Genomic DNA, 23,423 nt, shown 5'->3' with positions numbered 1-23,423 from the left:
GGGAATAAATAACAGGTGATTTCGACGGTAAAAATGCTCAAAGGTTAGCATTAGGGAGCCGTCATTATTTAAGGCCAAGGGGGTCATAGAAATCGGAGGGGTCACTCAAAAAATTGAAAGCTACAAGGGGAGTTGCTCAAAATCTGGATGGGAAGAATGCGGGGGGCGCTACTCAATTTTTGGGAAATGTACTGAAGCATTTGATGCAGTTATGAAATGATACAAAAATAGTAGAAACGAATGAAAAAGACAATAGATTATAAAATGGTACAATTTTATAAAAACTTGGTACAATTTGATATGTGTGTATACCCGGTATATTGACTACCATTACGAGTAATGTTTTCAGTATTTCCTAATAAAATCGGTATGCTTGCCCGATCAAGCACAAGAAATATCTATATATATATAACACGATTGGAACTAATTCGGGATAATTGGATGGTGAAGTAATGTCGGTTTAATCTGCAAATGTAAGCTAATCATCTTTTTTTTAAGTTATACACTTGCTTTTATGAGTAATTTGTAATGTTTCAACGTTCAGCTATAGGGCACCTAACACTTTTGAGAAATTAGAAAAATATGAAGATCAAATTATCCCGAATTAATTCCAATCCGTTTATATACACACACCTATATATAAGCCTATCAAAATTTGCAATTTTGGGTCAGTGCAACGATAATCAAACTTTGAAGAGGTAAATCGCAGGCATGTATCCTTGATTGTGAGAAGTACGACAGGCTCAGTCTTGCAGTACCTTGGCTGATCATTACAGTGGCAGCTCTTTTAACAGTGATCAGCCCTTTGTCTTTGACAGCTTGAAATGCGATAGACCAGTTCTTTTGATTAGCGCTGTATGTTAGTTAGGCCATTACGGCCATGGCCTGGGATCTCTGAAGAGAGGTGTCCCTGTATATTTGATTGATTTTAGTGTTATCGGCCAAGTAATAGCCTTCGCACTGTGTCTCTCAGGGTCACTACGTTGATCTTTGGACGCCAAGATGGCGAACGTATAATACTTAACAAGTTGTATAGGTTGTCTAAAAATCCACTACAGGTGTTAGACATTGTACAAGCGGCTATTTTCTAAATTTCATATTAGCTGCGGAAAGAAAGTCCCTAAGTATAATTATTATTCTTTTAAATTTTATTTTATTTCATGAACTGAAAAATTTATAAAGTAATACGATATCTGTTTCATCGTTGAAAGCGCAAAAGTATCTCGAACATCACATATTGCAGCAAAACACTGATTGCCTAGCTCCTCCATGCAATATTTCTGTTGTATTTCAAGGAAGAAATTGTCGTGAATAGATGTGAAATTGTCCACGTTGTTCTCCTGGGTATTTTTATTTTTATCATGAGGAATAAAACTCGCCTCCTACTTCACAGTCTTCACGCATAGGAACATATCTCGCTTTCAACCTTTCTTCGCCTGCGGTATCATTCACCTCTTGTAGACACTCTTCCTTTCCAATTAAAAAAAAAAATATGCATGTTGTTCTACCAGTGGTCCCTTCTCACTTTTTTCGCTGTAGTCGCAACTCTTTGTGTCTTCGCAACACTCTGCTGAAATCTGCCCACAAACGTTGCCGAAGTGACAGCCCGCTCATGCGTTGACCGCACGTTGGGATCATATCAGTCTGTCAAAATCATACAATATACTAACAACGGACATATGAAACCAAAGAAAATCTGAAGAAGGTACTTGACTTCGTCGTTTCCCTCGATTTAAAAGATATTACTATATTTAATGATATTTACGTAATTTCACTCCTCCCGTGTTCCCTCGAAAACTGTCTCGACATCTCTCAATGAGACTCCTCCCATTAAAGATTTCCATGATTGACATGCTGCATACGGTTTGTGTTATTTAATATTTGTAGAAGAAAATGTTCGCCCAATTTGAAAGCTTTTTGGAATATGACTACGTACGCAAATGAGTGATAATGCTATGTTTCGTGTCCAAATACTAGAAATATCAGTGGGCAACGATGAAATGCAATAAATGATGAAGTCAGACTTTTTCCCCCTAGATATATAAAGGAGCTTGTCGATGAAATGGGCCTGGACAGAACAGACAGGGATTTTGACGGTGAAACAAAGTTCGTGTCTCCATTTACCTTCACTGCCTGGAACGGCACCCATCTAATAGACACCGGTGAACTCGCGGAAGCCCATGAGAAGTCTATGGACATTCTGAATAACGGAACAGTCGATTTCTATGCTAGAATGGAGGACAACTATAATTTGTCGGGCAACAGTTCCTTCTCCGAGATGGAGGGATTCTTGTCGTATGGTGATTTGGAAAAATGGGTCAACCTTGAGAGTAGACAGTATTACACGGACCTAGGTGTACACTTGGAACTACAAGATATGGCCATGTCACCTTTGCACAATATGGTCGATTTTCAGGGAATGGAAAGTCACGTGTTTTCCACGTATATAGCACAATCCATAGGAATCGGGAAAGGTATAGGCTCTATTCAGTAGTATTGTTATTGCTATAGTAATCGACCCATACCGATGTTACTCAGGCTTGCCATATGTTCGATTGTGCAACAAGCAGCAGTCGGTGCTGGAGGTCAAAGTTTCAATTCAATTTAAACCAATGAATGGTGAGTTTTTCTTGCAACAATGAAGGGAGAATCTCTCTATGATTGGGGAGCATCCACACTTTTGCTGATACCACTTGACAAGGGAGCGTTCAGTTGTTATGAGGATATCAAGGGGGGTCTATCTTATAAAATACGTCCCCCTTCTCCAAATTTGAAATTTTGAAGTATTTTATACCGAGTGCAACAGACTTGTACAATTTTTTTGTTTTGGTCGTAGGCCTACATACATTTTCAACATATTGTTTTGTAAGTTTCCAAAACGATTCGTCCGGTTCATTTCATGGAGCTAATTTACATAAATGTGAGCACTTTTTGCATCATCTCTCTACCTTTAACATCGCCGACCAGGAGTCAATCTTGCTGGTAACATTCACAACTGTTTTAATGCTTTTATGTACGTGAATTCACGCAACTGCACACCATAACAACTTTTTTCGGATTTTCAGACATACTATAATGTGTCCAGTGTAAAATTAATATCATTAACTCACAAAGATAACGTACGGCATTGTACAACAAACAGTGATGAGCCGGCGTACTAGCTAAAAAGTAAGAAATTCGTTGTTCAACAAAAATATCTGACATATCGAAGAGATCGGCAGTGGGAAAGTCGGAAGGCGGATCGGAAAGTATGTATAGTAGAACACAAGTTTTTATTTCAATTATTTTCAATTGCTTTAGCCACTTTTCAAGAGACAGGGCTTTCCATAGTAGGGCGAGACAGGGATAAGTTTACTGTGAAGTTGAATTCAGTGAAATAAACTTTTCTACGGTGACGTATATCACTTCCCTTCAGCTGTTAAAATTTCTCATTGGATTGTTGTAAAATGTCTCTCAGTACTGTAATCAACACAGTGAGAACTTGTGCTTATCTTAAAATTCGTAAATGTAAAATATGATCCGCTGGCCTCTTCACGGGTTTCATTAAGTTTTGAAGTAGGGGGCAAGAACGGAAAAGTAGGCGGCTTGCAGCTGCCATGACCAAAAAGTGGTCGTCGTTGGGGGAGGGTCTGGGAGGGGGTGTTCCCCCTCCCGGCCGAAGGCCGGAAATCCTGAAAAATGAGCTAAAATTCACGTTTTACAGCTCGCAGTCACTTGAATTTCTAGTATTTTCAGGAGAATTGTCAGCAGTATTCCAGGGCAATTTGTGTTCATATCATAAAGCCATTTTACCTGGGAGATTAGGCCTAAATATGACAATTCATAATTACAAATGATAAAATGTGGTAATGTTGACGATATTTTGAACAAAGAAAACTTTTAGGAGGTAAACTATAATAATTCACTATTATAAATGATATAAATTTGTTATGTAGATGATATTATACTGTGTTACATCTAGACATGGCGATAGGGGATTCCCCATGTTGGCACCCCCAATTTATTTGTCAAGGGGGACCACTCCCCCCCCCCCCCGATGAAATGGTGCCAGTCACACCTTAGAGGTACAACTAGAACACATGAACTAGTGAAATGCCCCCGAAATTTTCTGGTAAAGGGGGAAATCCCTCTTGTTGATGCCATCCTGGATGAAACACTCACATTTTAAGCACAGTAAATGAGAAACTTTTCATTAATGTATAATGTTATGCTTAAAATTAAGAACCATGATGTTTGGTATGAAAATCTGCAGATGAAGAACTTTTATACCACTGGGAGGTAAAAAGGATAATAACTGACAATCATTGCCATATTTTGCAAATAGAATCAAAGACCCTAAAGGTTATTTGACTAAATGGGTATGCAAAGAACCTTGATATAGGATATGAAAATTTGTACGTTCAGAAACTCACATTTTGATTTAAGCTGACGACCGTTTTTGAAGCACTGCGGTAGGCTTAAATGTGAAGGTATATAACCAGCTGGACGTATGATATGTACTGCTTTTCGGTCTATCGAAGCCAATAAGAATGTCGCCCAGAGTGGTTAAAATACGATCAAACCTCTAAATTCACTTCAAAAACGGTCGTCAGCTTAAATCAAAATGTGAGGCGAATTCAAGAGAAGTCGGCCAGTTGCGAGCTCGGCCAGTTGGAGAACTCGGCCAGTTACGAACTCGGCCAGTTGGAGAAGTCGGCCAGTTGGAGAGTCGGCCAGTGGGCGAACTCGGCCAGTACGGTATGCACCCTTAGAATATATGCTCCATAATAGTGTTTCTTTTTTTTTGAAGTCTCACAAAAGTTATATGCGAAAGCGATCTAAAAGTCATTCATATTAAGATGAGCGTAATGTTTGCAAACTTTACAGATCACAGTCAACGCACGTATGAACACACATTGCCATTGGGTAAAGATGGCGGTGTATCGCGATCGTGGTAGCGAGTTTTGCAGCCTTCGTCATAGTTACACTTGAAGTTCGTTAAAAAGTCATAGGAGATGGTGAAGCAAATTAGTTAAGAGTCATCAAGCCATGAATTTTACTGAAGAAATGGCATAATGTTTGCCTGAACTTTAATACGGTACGCGCGCGATCTGCAGAAACACTGAGGCAGACCGTACATGTTTTGCAGGGTGGACGTGGGAGCTCTTCGACTTCGAGTTGTTTTCTGAATGTTCGTAGTAGTATTAAACCGACAAAATAACAAAAACTATGGTAGTAAAAAGTTAAAATTGTTTGGCATATTCAACTGTGAAGAGAATGCGTATGCAATCATATTGCTTTGTTGCGAGTGGCCGACTTCTCCTGGCCGACTTCTCCCACTGGCCGAGTTGGTCGGCACCGGAGCTGGCCGAGTTCGCAACTGGCCGACTTCTCCGGTTACCACCGCAGTGCAACGCACGTCGGCTTATTAAAATTCGAACTGTGATCGGGAAGTTTTTTCGTGAGAAAAAGATCAGGTCATTGCCTTCGAAAACAGTTTAAATCCACGTAATTATCCTTCTCTTGTTTCTTGGTCCACTTCAAAACAAGGATCGTACCGCGAAGTCTGGCCTTGCGATCGCTTCCGTCTTCATTTGTTCATCGACCATTTTGAGTCGAGCTAACGGACGGCCGCCAGGTGTAGTATGCCCGTTTTCATCGGCGTATATAAAATCACCACATAGGAATCAGCAAATTCAGGTAGCCAATAGAATCGTCCGTTGCAATTCCGATTTTTATTGCGGCAGTATACGCAAGACCGTGCTCCATCATAGTACAAGGCGATCATAGTAGTCGCTCGTCTTCTAAATTTTGTTTCACATAAAAGCCGTTAACGTTGAAAAGTTTGATTACACAGCTTGTGACACCTGCGCGTATCATTTCAGAAGGTAAACAATATTTTAGCTATGAAAGAGTTCAAATTTCCGAAAAAGTAGCCGGCGAAATCGTGAGAGTAACCGGTCAATTTCGCCGGCTGCCGGCTCTTAATGAAACCCCTGGCCTCTTACACGGACAAGTTTGAAATATAAGACCCTCCCCCACCGGCATGTCAGAAATACTGACCCTCCAACAAATCGTTCGTCCGACTCATGGTGACTGAGCGCTCCTTAAAAGTTGTTAAGCAAGCTTTAACAGCCATCGTCAAATATAATATAATTTATCAGGCTCGGCAAGCCTATCAAATTTCACTATAAGTGACAGCTTTCTGCACACTGATGTCCTTCTACTGACCGTCGAATTTCCTCGCGTTGTTTCATTTTTTTAGGTCAGGTTGTAGGCGGTAACATGAAGTTGGTGGAGAAACTTGTTGAGGCGTCATCGACCGAAGTCTTCCTGAATTCGACAGTAACAACTGTGGAGAGATTGTCGAATGGTTTCAGCGTGGTGTACCAACGAGAGAACGAGCAACGTGAAATGTATGCCGACTATGTAGTTATCGCAGCACCCTTGGAAGCCACAGGTCAGGATGGCATCAGCGTTGTTTCCATGGCAATGATTACGAGATATTATGGTCAATAATAATAATGGCAATAATACTAACAACAACAACAACAACAATAATAATAATAATTATTATTATTATTATTATTATTATTATTATTATTATTATTATTATTATTACAAGTTTAGGGGCTATAAGTATTATATAGAAATCTAATAACAATTCATTGAAGCTGTGGGAATCTGAAAAAAGGGTGTTGTTTATTTTAATTTTGTCAATAGGGGTGACTTCTAATTTTTCGTACGTATATTCCCTCCGCCCAGTTAGATAGGTGTTTCTTTTGACATCACTACCCTCATGAATATTCATATACTTGCAAAAACCGACAGTCGCTGTCTGGCAGCGCGTGCTCACAGCTGCTGAGCTAGCTGCACAGCGTATGATGCAGGCCCATCGTAGCAGTCTTGGGCGCCCACAAACAAGGCACAGCGACTGTGGAGAGTCTATGCCAGTTGAACGTTAAACGTATCTTCAGCGTGGCATTTGTAGTTGTGGCGAAAACCATAAACCTCTCCCTGTGCTGACGTTGTTGGGTTTTATTTTGTTCATGTGCATTTACTGTAAGCAATCGAGGAAGTTTTGGGATGGAAATAGAGCAAAAGCATGAGTTTTTCCGCGAAATCTGTGCTGCAAATATAACTTCACGCATGCGCACTCGTTTGCCAGTGTAGTCTGCGAATATGCGCATGCGCAATTGAGTCTATTTGCGCGTGAATGTGTCGTCTGTACACTACGTCTCGTGCTATAATCATGTCGTTGAGCTTTGCATGTTGACAGAAACTGGAATTACTGCAGAGAATACCTTTCAGGACATCACATGTGAGTCTCTAAGGTAACAAGTAGGACGTTTAGGAAATCCTTTCAGAAAGTTCACGCCGCCTGCGGCCATTTTGTGGAGTATAAGCTTATACGTACCTGGAGCGTATACAGTATTTATACTGTACATATTGCCGGACTGTATGCGACGGAATTTTGCATTTCACGTACGTCGTTCAATCGTTCAGATGGAAATGCCGCCCTTCTCCAAACTTTGAAAAATTAGGGTGACAGACTTTGGAATGCTAACTCTTGTATAACAATGATGTAATTTAATGAGAAGACATTTGTATTCAAGCACGGCAACAGTTTTTGATTTGAGAACTCTCATCATGTCGGATTCACTGAAACAGTGAGTATTCAACAACTTTTTCCTATGTCCATGTAGCACTTGTGCAAAAATAAGCGAATCCACAGGCCTTTGGCGAATCAATAAATGCGTTTTTCACCAAGCTGAAAGGTTGAAAGATGCATCCGTCACTTTGGGACTAGCTAGATAAATGCAGTCAAACCCAGCTGGGCATAGAAATTTGCCATTGTATGACTTTGTTCTGGAGACGACCGGCCGTGCCGTGGAACTTTGCAACAAAGTTTCAATATCTGAACTGACGTACTTGAATGACAGGCACAGGAAACGATGGCCAATAAAACGCATTCTCGTTGCATTTTGATAATAATGTATCAATCACAATGACACGGAAATTATGCCTCCTCCCAACAGAAGGGCCATGGTCTATTTTAGCCCTGCTACAGTATGTCTTAGTTATGAAAAGGCCATATTGTTTTCATGTTGTCATGGCGACTTTTAAAATTTGCATACAACTCTGAGAGTGAAACGTGTTCATAGGTCACAAAACTCCCACTGTCGTCCATTATACCTGTTTCCTTGGGTATAAAGGTGTGCAAGTATACACATCAAAAGACTAGAAAATTCACTTCATGGGCAGAATCTTGTAAAATAGCCCTCTCTTGTCTGGTTAACGAAAAAAGATACCCCTGATCTAAAATATGCATGGACTACCAGCCACCGGGCTACCAACTTCAGAAAATGGTAGCCCAAGTGGACTACCAGGGAAAAAAAGTTAATTTCGAGCCCTGGGCAGTATTAAACATGAAACATTTAACTTGTAATATTTCCCCCTTGTCTTGGCCTGCTGGGTTTCAAAAAAATGTTTAAAGGTAAACAGGGACCATGTTCAAATTTAGACATTGTCATGGAAAGGGGAGATCTAGCAAATCATAGAGTTTATGGGGTCACGCCAGGTCACACAAAAAGTAATGTACCATACATGGCCATAATTTTACTTTAGTTAAACAATCAGAAATAATTTGTCTTCATTATTCTTCCTGGAATGAGGCAAAGAAATCAAAATAAATCATTATAAAATGAACATTAATACGTCGTTAATTATAAATCCATAAAATAAATAAGTACCAGTGAATTATGTTTTAAATAAAACAAAAAAAGTGTGCACTACTGTTCCTGCTTGTGATAAATAATGGTACATTGGGTGATAAGGGGAATTGGGTTAGGATACTAGTAGAATTAATTTTAGCACATAAAATTAATTTGAAGGCATAAACTTAATTCGATGAATGCACAATAAGTTAGTACTATACTATATCACACGTATTTGGGATGACTGCATGAAACAAAATTAAAAATGCTTGAAAAATTATTTCTGGTCTATATAAAATTAATTGAACATACTAAAATTAATGGAAAACAATTTTGACCAGAATGGCCCCAATATACATTATCTTTATTATTCTTCCTAGAATTAAGGCAAAGAAATTACAATTATTATTATTATAGAACAAATGTTAAAAGTTGTTACTTAGAAATCCATAAAATAAATAAAAAACAGTAAATTATGTTTTAATATAGATCCTCTCAAGGGTCTATGGTTTTAAGTAAAAAAAAACTGTGGTTACCAAAATGGTTACCATGGCAACATAAAACAAAAATGAACATGGAGTTCATGCTGTGATAAATACACTTAGGAGAACATTTGCATAGTAACTGGGTTGGAAAAAAAATGAATTTTTAAATGCAAATAGGTTACTATGGAAACACTTGGCAGTAAAAATGGATATCATATTTTGTCTGTCTACCCCAAAATATCCCTTTGGTATAATATTTCTGTTGATTACTGGATCTTTACACCGGATATTTGGTCTTTCTAACCCAAAATATCCCTTTGATATAACACATTCTGTTGATTACTGGATTTTAGGTGGAATCTTTGAAAAACTGGTAATTTTTACTCCTGAATGGTTGCCATGGAAACATCTCACATTAAAATGAGTGTGATATTTTTGGTGTGCTAACCAGAAAAACCCTTATTATCAATTTTTTACATCAATCAATAGTTCTTTAATAGGAAGTAGGGAAAAAGTAACATTTTCAATCCCAAAATAGTTACCATGGCAACTCGAAACATTAAAATAAGTCTGGTTTTTGTGTTCTCTGACCCGAACTCCCCCACCAGATAATTTTCACATCAATCAAAGTAACTTTTCATGGGATATTAGAAAAACTGAAATTTTCAACCCCTAAAATGGTTACCATGGAAACATGGGGCAGTAAAATCGATATCATATTTGGTATTTTCGACCCAAAATACCCTTATGGTGAAATTTTCACGGAAATTGAACCTATTATTATTCGCGTTATTATTTCTATATAATACTTATTTTATATAATACTTATATTAATAATAATAATGCAACTTTGACTTCCTTGAGTGTTCTCCTTCCAAAATGACGCCGGAGCGTAAATTTCATCAAACTACCGGCTTGCACTGAAAGCATTGATTTTCCGATGTGATGACACTGCGGCCAAAAACCGATTCGGTCCATATCCGGGTTGCAATTCTAAAAGGGCTAAAAACTAGCTCGTCCGATATCGAGCCGTCAGAAAACTTAGAGTGTTGTTAAATACCGTACTTTTCATCGCTCTTTCTGACCTTTAAACACTTTGCTATTTTATGGCATAATATCTAGGACAGGTATATGCGATGGTCAGGATTACGGTTATATGATGGGCCTCGTCCGTCGAGTACGCCAAATCCCTTGCGCGGGCAACATCATGCGACACAAAATCAAGTTTTTCGCTTCAGGCCTGTAAGTCAGCATGTGCGCAGCAATAATCTGCCATTAATTGCCTATTGCTAAAACAAATAATTTCCTGCTATGTGTACGTATAGGGTTTCGAATATCATAGGTGATTTCGTTCGGGAAGCCTCGGAGTTTGCTCACTGCAAGAGAGGAAATGCCGGTGTTCAAACTGTACAATGCTGTATGTGATCCCGTTGTAGCTGTTATCCTTGTAAATGTGTTGGCGGCAATAACACTTGTCCCAGTGTAGCATTTCAAAATAAATTGGAGGTAAAAGATGCATGGCGGTGTGATTTCAATCGTGTATACAAAATTGAGTATCAAATGATACTGGTGATTTACATCCTATTTAGAATGAAAGTGAGAAAAGGCAAAGCGATACGTTAAACAAGTTTACACCACATTTAACTACAAAAAATCAGGGTAAACAAATAGTTTTACTGATATAATTCCTGCAATAAACGAGCCGCATAATAATCATCGCCAATGATCTTGCAATCGGAAATGACGAGAATAAAATATGAGCAAACTCCTCAATTAAGAGCATTCACGTCTCGGTACTAGTCTACCAATTTTCTCCTCTAGACCGCAGAAATTATGGATGTTATTTTCGAACAAAGCGGAAAAAAACTACACTGGACGGTCACATTTTAACATTCTCCGCAGATCACTACATCCCATAGCAGACGTGTCAGCTACCGTTTATTGACCAAACATTGAATTAGCACCGAAGTAGGACACAATAAATATTGTTGCTGGAAAATTTCAAAACTTGTTTCTGAACACAAATACAGCAATTGTAATTGTTTTTCTCTCAAAAATAAGTTTGCTCCATGCACCACCTTCGTTAGAAAGCGATACTGTACTATCTTTATCCGCCAGGTCGGACGTGATAGTGAAGATTCAAATTTTTAAAAGGTATTAAAGTCGTTTGTCTGACCTCTAAGAGTTAGTGGTGGAACAATCTGACATTTGTTGGACGTAAAATACTTTGCTTTCGTTACGTTTCCTCGTAACAGTAAGCTTATGCAGGACTTGCCATCGAAAGACATGCCTTTGTCTTTTGAAGGTAAATAGGTCAGCATTTTTCAGAGCTTGCAAATCGCGATATAGGCACTGTGGTCCATACACAACAGACTTGGATTTCTTTCTGTAATGGAACGGAATCAGAACGTAGGTAAAACATAATAGGCCTACATATAGTCTAGAAATTCGGCAATCAAGAGTGGCCAGTGATATGAAAGGCGTTCTCTGGAGCGTCACCAGCCGGTTTTGAATTTTAGAACCAGGCTTTTTCACAATTTTCTTTCAAATTCTCTGATAGCCCCGTCTCCACAATTTTGCCTACAGCAATAAAAAATGTATCGTTATTCTTGGTTAACGAAATAAATTACACATGAAGCATTTCCACACAAGTAAATATCTCCACGGCAAAATACTGTCTCTGTGAATGGAACAATTTGTGCACTGCAATCTGAAGTTGTCACGGGGGTCTGTGAATTCAGATCACACAAACTTGGTGTCTTTTTCAACAATTTTGTTTATGTGTTTAATAAGTGTTCGCATTCATTTTTTTCAAGATATCAACTTTCAGAAGTTTGATCCTCCTGTGAGGCAACCAGCGAGGGACTGGCATGCTGCGTACATTTATGTCGTTGCCGCAGAGGGGTACAAGAGAGAATATTTCACCAAAGATTCAAGTAGAAACGTTCCTGGGTTCGTCCTCGGCGTCCCCGGTAGGGCCAATGGTCTGCGTTATATCACATCCAAAAGTGTACGGAATTTTACCTATTACACTGTGAGAGCGACACGCAACTTCACCGATGATATTAAAGACATGTTTATCAACCCGTCCGTTCGTTATGAACAACACTGGGCTTTCGGACATCCAGTCTTTGAACCCCACCTCGCTGGTGGCGCTACTTACCAAGATGTGGTATTGTCGCCAGGCCTATACAACTTGGGTGTAATGAATGACGTCATGAGTCAGATGGAAGGTTCGATCATAGCCGCTCGAAATGCAGCTCTCTCTGTACGCATTCATGCATTACAAAGAAGAGACGGTAGTTCTGATGTCGATTACTTTACATGGTCTCCAAACATTGGCCTATTGATAGTGCTGTTTTCCACAGTATCTTTTCTTTACATTTTGAAAAATCTGAATTAATGTATATTGGAATATTTAATTTCAATCGTTATGTTGCGATTTTATGAATACAAGCAGCTGACGGTGGCGCGATGTTTTGTTAGTTCTGTTCTGAAATGGCTTGATATCTTGAGGGAATCATTTTAGCAACCATTTGCACCAAGTGCATGCAGAATGAACTACTGGGATCAGTCCGCGTGTGCATGTGTACATGTCTATCAGACTATTGAAATGCCTTGAAAACCAGATGCACTTGCAGCTTTTACCTAAAAAGTAGCATAAAGGTCTATCAGTATTTTCTCACTCTTGTAGCAAACATATGCAGTGTAAAAAAATATCTCCAACAAACCCTGGTCATCCTAACTTATAGCGATTCGAAGTAAAGCGTTAAAATATTGTTTTGTCGGCACAGAGATATGTACCTATGTAGGCTGGGGTGGATCTCAGCTGATAGATACAAAGTATGGAAAGTGTAGCAAAGGAAATGACACCAGCTGCAATGCTGTTGTAATCTTGGCGGGATTGCCTTGACCGGTGATTGGTGGGAAGTTTCGAAGGAAACATTTAGAGGCCGTTGATTGGCTGTGACTGTGGATGAAGTGAGGGTGCCACACGAGGTAGCACCAGTCCAGACTCACGCTTCAACGGGCCGGGGCACTGTGAGACACCGAGTCCGCCGCCCCGCCCCCCCCCCCACCCACCCTTTTATGAATCCTCTTTTCAATTTCGTACTTAATTTGTAAATCACTTGCGCTTTTCCAGACAACTTTTTTCAATTGTAAATTACCTACGCTTTTCCAGAGAACTTTTTTTTTTTTTTTTTTTTTTTTTTTTTTCCCTTTGAAAACATTTTAGAACAAAGGGTTTTTAACTCTGGTTTTTAGCGCGGGGTAATTTTTCTGTGCAGATTGCCGTAAGTCTTTTAACGGTACACTTCGCTGGTAATCTTTTTCAAGTGCCCTAGTCCAGAATAAAGCACGTGAGCCACACTCCTCATGAACAAAGTGATTAGCATTGTGTATTGTGTTTTCTGTTGGAAGATAGATTGAATGGGAATGTAGACGAAACTTAATATTAGAATAACCTTTGTGTACACGTTTTATATTTTTTCCTAATTTTCCTTGAAAGAAAAATCATGTCTTCCTACTTTGAATTTTCTTAGGTCTGTACAGTACGTCAACCTTATTCAAACTTGTTGTATGACCTTATTCAGGTTTGTTCAAATGGCAATGAAATCTGCATAGGTGAATGTTTTAGGGTGAACTTGATTACCTTGTTTGTTGTCAATACATTCCTTTCCACATGCACTGGTTCCGAATATTTTAAAATGTATTTGTTATTCAAATTTGTTCAAAAGAATGTGTGTAAATTTTGGAGGCCAGGACCATTTCTTTCTAAAAGTACTTCTATCTATGGGATGGCTATAAACTAGTGCCTTGTCACAATACCATATCCACAAGCATACATGTATGATAAAAAAGTGTGAACGCTTCAGAAGAAGGCACTTCTAAAGGATTTGTCGACATATTATTTTTATTATTACAGTATTCTCGTACATAAATTTTTATAATTACAGAACACCCATACATATAACACAGGATATCCTCTTTGTGTGACTCTGATAAACAGGGGAATTTGAATATTTTAAGTATTGAGAATTACAAAACAATCTAGATTGATATTACCCTCCTGTTCAGAAACCAGGAGCAAATTAGTAATCGAGGGTTTTTGAATGATGATTCATTTACTGGGCTAGTTAGTACTGTGGGTGTAAGTCCAATATGAGAGAACCTCTGCCGTGTACTTGAAATTTTGAAATATTAATTAAAGTTCAAAAGGAGAAATTTTGCTCCGGTTCACTTGCTGGGACAAGAACAATACGGTGGGTTGCAGCACGGGTTTAACCGCAAATCCATTGAATCGTTGATTTGCGGGTATGGCAGAGTCAAGTTTTCCTCAAAGTCCTTGATAAGAGCCGTCACTTTGGCCAGCATGCCCTCGTGTTGCCCCGCTGGTAGCGGATAACTCTCGCCGGGATCAGCATCCACATCGTAGATGAGGGGTGGGTCATGGGAGGTGATGCAGCTGCCGTAACAATCAATGCAGTGATACCAATTTCTTGTCGGGAAACCACCTGAGAAACAAGAAGCTGTCTGCAATAGCTCTTCCGAGGGAAGCGCGTGAACGTGGAAATGTAGTTTATAGGCTCCATACCTTACAGCCATGAGTCGATCATTACAGTGAAAAAACATGATCTCATGGGGAGATCGTTCACCTTTCAAGAGCACAGACTTGATACTTTTACCATCAATTATCCTGTCTGAGGGTAGAGTGCCACCAGCAATATCAACTGCTGTAGCAAAGACATCCATTGTGCGACAAGCTCATGGTTCACTTGGCCACTGTCAATTACTCCAGGCCACCAGGCCACTGCCGGCATTCTGAGTCCCCCTTCCCAAGTAGTGCCTTTACCCCCTGTAGCAGAACAGACAATGCTCTGTGAGTCCATAAATGATTATGGAGTAGTTGCCATGGTAATGTGAGTCGTGTGAAACAGTATTTGAGTTGGAAGTGGGGACAGAATAAAGTGATTCAAAGAATGTGTGGTAATAATATCTGTAAATGGGTATAATTGGTAGAGCTACTGTTCTGGTTAATAGAAAGTAAACAGTGGCTCCTGTAGACGTTGTAGAAGAGAGGAAATAAACTAACAAACTTTGATGCCTTTGAACGAATTTATCAGTACTAAAAGATGTACTGATGAACACTTCTGACATAGAAAATAATTCACATAAGAACTTGGTATCGGATCAGACTACTTTGGGATTCAAAGTGACACTTGCTTATCATGACCTTGACAGCCTTATCACTGTTTTTGCCAGGTGTTCTGTTTTATTGTCAAAATAATTTACATCTAGCATGTCAACTGACATGTAAAGTTTGATGATTGTTGCTTGCATTATGCATTTTATATGCTGCCACAAGGAGTTACATTGTCGTCGTAAAAACTGACAATTTACCTTTCAGTATTCCGGAAGATCCACTTTCTTGGCATTTTTCTAGGTGTGGTCCATTGTCAGAAGTAAATATGACCAGAGTATTGCCAGACAAGCCAGTTGAGTTCAACACTTCTAAGACTTCGCCAACCGCCCAGGCCATCTCATTGACATCGTCACCATAGCGACCTGTACAAAGGAGAACACAATAGAGACTAGAATTGATGCTCTGCGCACCATTTGGAAATTCAGGGAATGTCAAGGTTGATAAGATATGCATGTTTTCAGCTGTTTTGTAATTTCATCAATGCGATGATTACTGTAAGCCAGTACCAGTGTGTTCATTTTTTGTTGAGAACTGGCAATATTACTTATAAAGCAAACAGCACGAAGCAAATGAAGTCATTTCCTGCCAGTCATTCCGGGGGCGGGTTGGGGGTAGACAAATCATGGGGCAGGGAAAGGAGAACAGAAAGTTCTTATGGAGGCAGTGGGGATACAAAACTCTGGCAGGCTGAAGGGGATGCAACAAGCTTTTACTTTACATTTTTGTTGAAAATACATGTACTTTCATAAGGCATATTTACACATAAAAACTTTTTATTACAATTTTTAAAAATATTTGCCTGGTTAACTTTTGGTATCTGAGACAGGCTCATATGTGAGATGCACTGATACTGCACCAACCTCTCCTTGACGATCCTCTGAACTTTGGCCCCGCAAACAGATTAGTGTGAGTATGGGCGAAGGAAAGGTACAGGAAGAACGGCTGCTCCACGCTATTGTAGATGAAGGCCTTGGCATCATAGACGAATGTCTCAGTCAGGTTATGGTGGTTGATAGGCTGCTGTACCATGGTTTTGTTGTAGTACAAGTAACAGTAACTCTGCAGAGGTGAATCCAGATGAACCTGCAATATAAGTGGCAGTGCCTCAGTAAAACTGCAGTGATACAGATTATCCAATAGTTTTTTTGCTCTCAGATGTAAAACAACTGGCACCGCCGATATGTTAATTTTAAATATACCGTCAATGACACTTGGCTCACATTTGTTTTGATGTGGCAGGCCAGAGTGAGTAAAGTTAACTAAGTTTACCCCTGTGAACATGCATACCAAGTTTCAAAGCAATCAGACGAGCGATTTCAAAGAAAACGATTTTTTGACAAAAAATGGGGAAAATTGCCCCAAAAATACAAATATGAAAATTTCACCACAATTTGAGGACAATCAACTAAATATGCCTCTAGGTACATGTTTACCAAGTTTCAATGCAATCAGAATAGTTAATTTTGAGAAAATGATTTTTTGACTAAAAATGCAAAATATTGCCCCAAAAGCACAAATACAAACATTTCAACACAATTTATACACATCTGAAAGAAGACAACCCTAGGATCAAGAGGATCAAGGTGCAAAACAATCCAACAAATACTTTGGGAGAAAATAATTTTTTGTCAAAGATGGGAAAAATTGCCCCAAAAATACAAATATGAAAATTTCAGTACAATTTGAACAAATGTAACTAAAATTGCCATAAAGAACCTGCATACCAAGTTTCAACCAAATCTGGCCAGTGGTTACAGAGTTTTAGCAATTTGCATGATTTTCCCTTTTTTACCTCATTTGCATACTTTTGACACCAACATGTTCATTTGAACAAATTCACATCTCCACCCCAAGGTGCACCTGTACACCAAATACTAAGATGGCAGGTGCTGCGGTTTAGGAGTTTTTTATGTGGACGGACATACATCCGCACATACTAACAAACATACATACATACATACATACATACATACATACATACATACATACATACATACAGGCATACAGACACCACCGACTTATATATATCAATATGTCCTTGACTCTCCTTAATCAGAAAGTTCGGATTTCATGAATTGTACAAGAAAACAGAAAATTAAGAAGATTATGGTGGTGATGGTGGTGCTAGATGTCTGCAATTTATTTTATCCTAACTTTACCTTTTCTGTGTCACAGTCCCAGTGATTAGTAAATGGTAAGGTTGCACCGACATAATCAAATCCATGGTGGGTAGGAAGATGGTAGCCATCTCTGAAGTTATGAGCATTTATGCCTGAAAATCAAGAGGGTAAAACCTTGGAAATTTCAACACAGCAGACTTCTACCAGGGTATGACTTTCTTGGACAAATGGTATGCAGTATACCAAATTAGCGTGATAACTTTTAGCATCTCAAATTTCACTGATTTCCAAGGTAAAAGATTTTCATGTGCAATAATAAATCTGCGGTTGCAAATTAGGATAGGACATTGTCCATTGCTTTGAAGGAAATCTTTCTTGTGCTGTCTTGACTTTAGGGCACTAAAATTGTTGAAAACAGTGTTTGAAATGAGATTGTTCCTGTCACATAATTTAATCACAGGAGAACTCTTTCTACTATCAAGCAGGAAATTCATGATTACTGGTCTGTGATTAGCTTCTGGAAAAAATATTGAATATGGGTTCCAAGAAATTCCAATGTATTTCCTATGGCATATACTAGTTTAGCAGAGGGAATGAGAATCTTTCATTTGTAAGAACAGCACCATGATTATTCTAATCTCTGATACAATTCACACCATCTCACAGGCAACTCAATTTGTGCACCTAAACAGAGGTAAAATTTACTGCAGAAGCCATCACTATTTACAGCCATGCTTACCAAGATGCCATTTCCCAACCATCCCAGTGGTGTATCCAAGCTCTTTCAACGCCTCAGCAAGAGTGATTTCCTCTCTCGGCAAACCACCACTTGAATACGGCTCAAACACTCTATCTGGAATGTCTCTGGCATACACACCTGACCGAATGGGTGATCTTCCTTCGGGATTAAAAGGAATGGCTTGTAAAGCTACACTTTCAGATGCTAGAAGCATAGCAGCAATATCAGAAGGTGTTATGGGTTGTTTGGTGTGATGTACAACAATATGGAACTCCCTCTCCCATGGGTCGTCCCATGGGAAATGTGTAATATCGGTGAAATTCAGTTTATAAATAAAATCTCTCCACCATGGCAGATGCAGTACTGTGCATGCAACTCGCATTCTAACATGTCCGGGAAAACCATAGAACAGAACAATTCCATTGGTCTGTTGAATGTAATTTTGTACACGGTACATTCGCATCTTTCCCGAGATATCAAGCTCAAAGTGCTGAATTCACATTAAACTTGTTAATCAACTCCTTGACTTTGGGCACACAGTCCATGTAGCCGACAATGAGATGCAAATGATATGCGGTCAAGGTCTCCTCAACTAACTTTCAGCTGGTTCTTCACTTTCTACTATTTTTTTAGTATTTTTTACAAAGGCACAGACTTATTCTACCTGCAACTTAAAACTGATAGTGATTTTGTAGCTCATTCTTTACTATTTTTCATAGTTTTTGATAGCCGGTAACAAACACTTCGTGTTCGTGTCGGCTACATGGACGATCTGCCTGACTTTGGGCCAAGGAGGAACTTTGGCACACAGTCCGTGTAGCCGACAATGAGATGCAAATGATATGCGGTCAAGGTCTCCTCAACTAACTTTCAGCTGGTTCTTCACTTTCTACTATTTTTTTAGTATTTTTTACAAAGGCACAGACTTATTCTACCTGCAACTTAAAACTGATAGTGATTTTGTAGCTCATTCTTTACTATTTTTCATAGTTTTTGGTAGCCGGTAACACCACACATTCGTGTTCGTGTCGGCTACATGGACGATCTGCCGGAACTTTTCCCCATAGACTTAACACAGGGATGGCGGCCATTTTGAATTTCAAGAGTCAGTAAATATTGGGTTATTTTGTTTCCCTGGTATCAAATTTTGTACAGTGACCCTGATATTTCTTTTTGATTTGGGCAGGGAGCGAGTCTTTCAATTCTGAGGTGTTTACTATAAGTTCAACGAAATAATCAAAATAATCTGTCAAATGTATATAGGGAAAAAGTTATTTTTATTTTTTACACCTGACCTCTATGGAGTTGGAATTTTATCATTTAGAGATCGTTTCCTTTTCATTAAAACAAACAAACCACACCTCGGGATCAGAAATTCACAGACACCTATATTTTGTTTGTGCTTTTCTTTTTCTTTTGAATACTTAAATACTACTTACCTGTCAGGATAGCTGCCCTGCTTGGTGTACACAAAGAACTAGCACTGTACCAATTAGTGAAGCGTATTCCTTCCCTGGCCATCTGATCAATGGGTCCAAATTCTTGGCTTGGGTGTCCATAACTTGAAAGATCACCGTATCCAAAGTCATCGGCAAACAGCACAACTATGTTGGGTTTGTCCAACGGCGGCCTCAGTGACCAAGCTGTGTGTACACAGCAGATGATCCACAGGATCAAATACATTTGGTCTTTTCTCTTTAGAGATCTACACCTGATCATATAGTGGAGTGATCTATATGGTAAATCAAGAAAAAAAATTCATGCCAACGTGGCCAATAGCTATGAATCAACTGTACAATTTATTTTTGGTTTGAAATAATTGGATACAGGAATAATATTATCCAATGCATTCGCCCCATTTCCTCATGTATCAATCCATGCACCCTATTTTAACCACTGGGAACATACCATGATCCTGTCATGAATGGGGTTGAGCTTTGATGGTCTGACTAAAGGTTGGATTGACAAATATTAGGAAAGTAATGGGAGCAATTTAAAAACATCAAAATTTTTCACTGTACAGAGTGCATCTATAATCTTCTATGATTCTTGGTAGGAAAGAACTTTACATTGATGCAAGTGTGAACTTTACATTCAAAAAATGTTTTCAATGGAATATGACATATGATAAAGAAAAGTTACACGACACAAACGTGTATAACTATAAATAAATGTTTTTTCTGACTTTTGACCCAAATACTAAGCCTGATGAAAATTTTAATCAGGAGAATACCAAGAGGACTGCAAGATTTCACTGGATGTTTGAAAGGGAATGGCAATAGTATAAAATCAAATATACCATTTACTAAAATCTGAGAATGCAGCATTGGCTGTATGATCAATTAAAATTGAAAAACACTTGAATGTGAATCCAAAGGAGATATTGCTACTTGGTGCAGGGATATCTCATTTGGGAAGCAGGCAATCAAATGCTCAATCAAGATTGAAAAATTGTGGTCTAATACCCTTCACTTATTTCACAATTTTCCTTGTATTGTGAAAGGTGCCACTTTGCCACAAAAAACAAGGGTACAGTACATGTACTCCCAAAATTTACCAAGTGAAAAAATTGTTTTTGTCTGTGGTTCTATCCTACTAGTTTGTCATTTTTGAATACTCATTTAAATATTGAAATGGCCTGCGCTTATATTGTTGACTGTGTGTAATTTAATGTTTACAGAAGCCTGGGCAAAATATTTACCGCAGAATTGGTACAGAATGCTCTTCATTCATGCTTATCTACAGGTCAAATCAGATTTAGAGCTAAGGCAGTAAGAGATATCGACTGGAGATAGATAAACAGTAAAATGTCAACATGGGTCATACATTTAAAATGAGAAAGGATACATCAGATTTGGTGGGACTGGAGTACATTTCCTCTGAAATACTTCCTGAAGATAAGTAAGACTATATTAGGAACAGTCATCTCTCCCATGTATGATGAATGTGCGACCTATATATACAGAGCAATAAATCAATAGCACATGCGCAAACAAAGCCCTCAGTACAACAGACCGAGAGGCACATTAGCTTGTGGTTAGGTACACGGCCAACAGCCCCTGTGACACAGAAAAATTTGTTTCAAAATAATAGTGGCTAAAATAGCTATTTGGTTAAACCTGGAATTTGAATGGACCACAATACAAACAAAACTATGTGCACAAACGCACACAGAAATAGTTGTATTTCTAGACAAGCGTTTGTACATGTGGGTTTGTTTGTACCGCCATCACATGTTCTCTTTGGCATGCTGAATCTGTAAAACACATCATGCCCTTTTTATTCCGATGTGGAACAATTACAAAAGCCTGTGAATGCACCAAGCATGGAAATAACAGATGGGCCTCCATGCACCCTGAGGAGGCTGTACATACTTTAAAGGTTATATCTTACCTAGAAAACGTTTATTTTTTGTCAATAAATAATAATACTATTTCTAAGCTAAATGGTGGTGGTTTTTTTCCTTTTTCCCTTCATAAATAATTGTGAGAATGAAAAATGTTCATGGCTTGACAGAAAAACTTCCGCGAGGAACGCGGCCATTTCTGTGACGTCATAAGTGGCCTTTGAGAGTGTAGAACAGAAAAGCTATGGTATACACAATTGCAGAATGGCATCTATCTCAAGTTCTGTCTATAATTTGGAAAGTGACAATCACTACTGAAATAGAATGTTGTTTGGAATGATTGATTTAGAGGGTAGCCAGTGATGAAGAGTTTACTGTTGAAAATGATACCATCAGAAATACTGTGAGCGTAGATTTTGTGCCTCTGAGTTCACTCAGCGTGAAATGTCTCCCTGGACCCTAGACCAGCTGGCTACTATATAGTCGAGAAGGTTAACACAAACAATCCGCAGCTTCACAAGAAATCTAGAAAATTTTAGCAAAATTTTAGCAGAATATTACTTTTATCAGGCCTTACTACTACTCTGCCATGCTCTCATGCAAATATTTCTAGATCCACACCAAATTGACGGCACATATATAGACTAAAACCATCCAGGTTTGTGTTGTTGCAGCCCAAAACCATGCATCTATTCATCATAGCGAACTACCTGACATCTTCTTGAAGTTGGTACCCAATGTGTAGACTATTGCTAACAGGGTATTGCAAACACTTGTTAGCCACTTCTTACATCATTTTTCAAAACTTTAACAATGAAATACACTACTATAAAATAGTTGCCACTGCAACGTTATGGATTTTTCAAAAAAATGAATATCGTTTTAGGCAATTCGATTATGTTCAGACATACAAAAATAGGCGAGATATACACTTTTCAACATGACAACTCTCTACTATATTTAATGAGCAAAGCTCTTGCGTCTTTGTAAAACATACAAGCAGAAACAATTTGGAAGAGTGAATTAACTTTTTTCCGAACATGGATGATCGAGGAATAATCGTTATAATATGTGATTAATCAAATGATTGATAGAATAGGTAAATCAATTGACAGTTTCTTTATTAATCAAATGATTGATAGAATAGGTAAATCAATTGACAGTTTCTTTATTCTACCACATGAGATTTTCATCAAACTACATCGGCATGAATAATCCTCTATTCTAGGTATGTACAATTACAGAACCAAGACTATACCAGCGTACACTGTACGTTTGGTGACCAGCCGGGATGATGTATCCCGGGAGGGGGCGTGGCGCGGTCCCTCGAGACGGTTCAAGGGTGAGGTCATTTGGATCAAAGTCGCGGAATGGGCCACGTATATGTGGGGTCACGGAGCGGAGGTACTTCCATGAATGAGCCAAACAACGGAATCAACGAATGTGGGTGGGTCATTTTAAAGTCGAACGTTTGATGGCCTTGTCAACCCTCGACAAGTGTCCGAATCATGGGTATTTGGTGCATGGAGAAATTCTGCCCTTGTCTTGTGCCACGTAAATAGTAAAGTTGTGAATCAAGGAAACAGCCACTAGCTGGCAGATCGTCCATGTAGCCGACACGAACACGAAGTGTCTGTTACTGAAAATTACAAATATAACGCATAAAACTCACTTATATCATGTTATTGTCATACTCTGTTGTATATCCTTGATCTCCTTCCTCCTGTTGATGTGAAGCATGAAGAACATGTCAAATAACTATATCATAAATTATCCCAATCAATAGAGACGACACGACCCTGCAGCATGCCTTGGCGCTGTGAATATCTGAA

The 23,423-nt window shown here is 38.8% G+C and overlaps 2 protein-coding genes across 2 annotated transcripts; one reads left to right on the top strand and one right to left on the bottom strand.

Annotated features, from left to right (window-relative positions):
• Window positions 1-2,041: 2,041 nt before the first annotated feature.
• LOC139149622 (prenylcysteine oxidase 1-like) lies at window positions 2,042-13,301 on the top strand. Its single transcript, XM_070721459.1, has 3 exons — window positions 2,042-2,474; window positions 6,245-6,439; window positions 11,998-13,301. The coding sequence occupies exons 1-3, from the start codon at window positions 2,063-2,065 to the stop codon at window positions 12,582-12,584; spliced, it is 1,194 nt and encodes a 397-aa protein (XP_070577560.1). The 5' UTR covers window positions 2,042-2,062; the 3' UTR covers window positions 12,585-13,301.
• A 942-nt stretch (window positions 13,302-14,243) lies between these two features.
• On the bottom strand, window positions 14,244-23,404 carry LOC139149621 (arylsulfatase-like). Its single transcript, XM_070721458.1, is given in 8 exon segments — window positions 14,244-14,920; window positions 14,923-15,038; window positions 15,584-15,748; window positions 16,247-16,469; window positions 17,546-17,658; window positions 18,246-18,449; window positions 19,685-19,977; window positions 23,264-23,404. Coding segments are annotated over 7 exon segments (1,566 nt in total). The 5' UTR covers window positions 19,929-19,977; window positions 23,264-23,404; the 3' UTR covers window positions 14,244-14,419.
• Window positions 23,405-23,423: the final 19 nt, after the last annotated feature.

Source organism: Ptychodera flava, chromosome 14 (assembly GCF_041260155.1).
Source record: "Ptychodera flava strain L36383 chromosome 14, AS_Pfla_20210202, whole genome shotgun sequence".
NCBI classification, from domain to species: Eukaryota; Metazoa; Hemichordata; class Enteropneusta; family Ptychoderidae; genus Ptychodera; species Ptychodera flava.
This window is presented reverse-complemented; position numbering and strand designations above follow the sequence as displayed.

Bases quoted from the DNA above. Each gene is read 5' to 3' on its own strand.
- LOC139149622 (XM_070721459.1), top strand. From the start codon at position 2,063: ATGGGCCTGGACAGAACAGACAGGGATTTTGACGGTGAAACAAAGTTC. The intron at 2,475-6,244 runs GTATAGGCTCTA...TCATTTTTTTAG, and splicing joins ATCCATAGGAATCGGGAAAG to GTCAGGTTGTAGGCGGTAAC. The intron at 6,440-11,997 runs GTCAGGATGGCA...ATTTTTTTCAAG, and splicing joins AGCACCCTTGGAAGCCACAG to ATATCAACTTTCAGAAGTTT.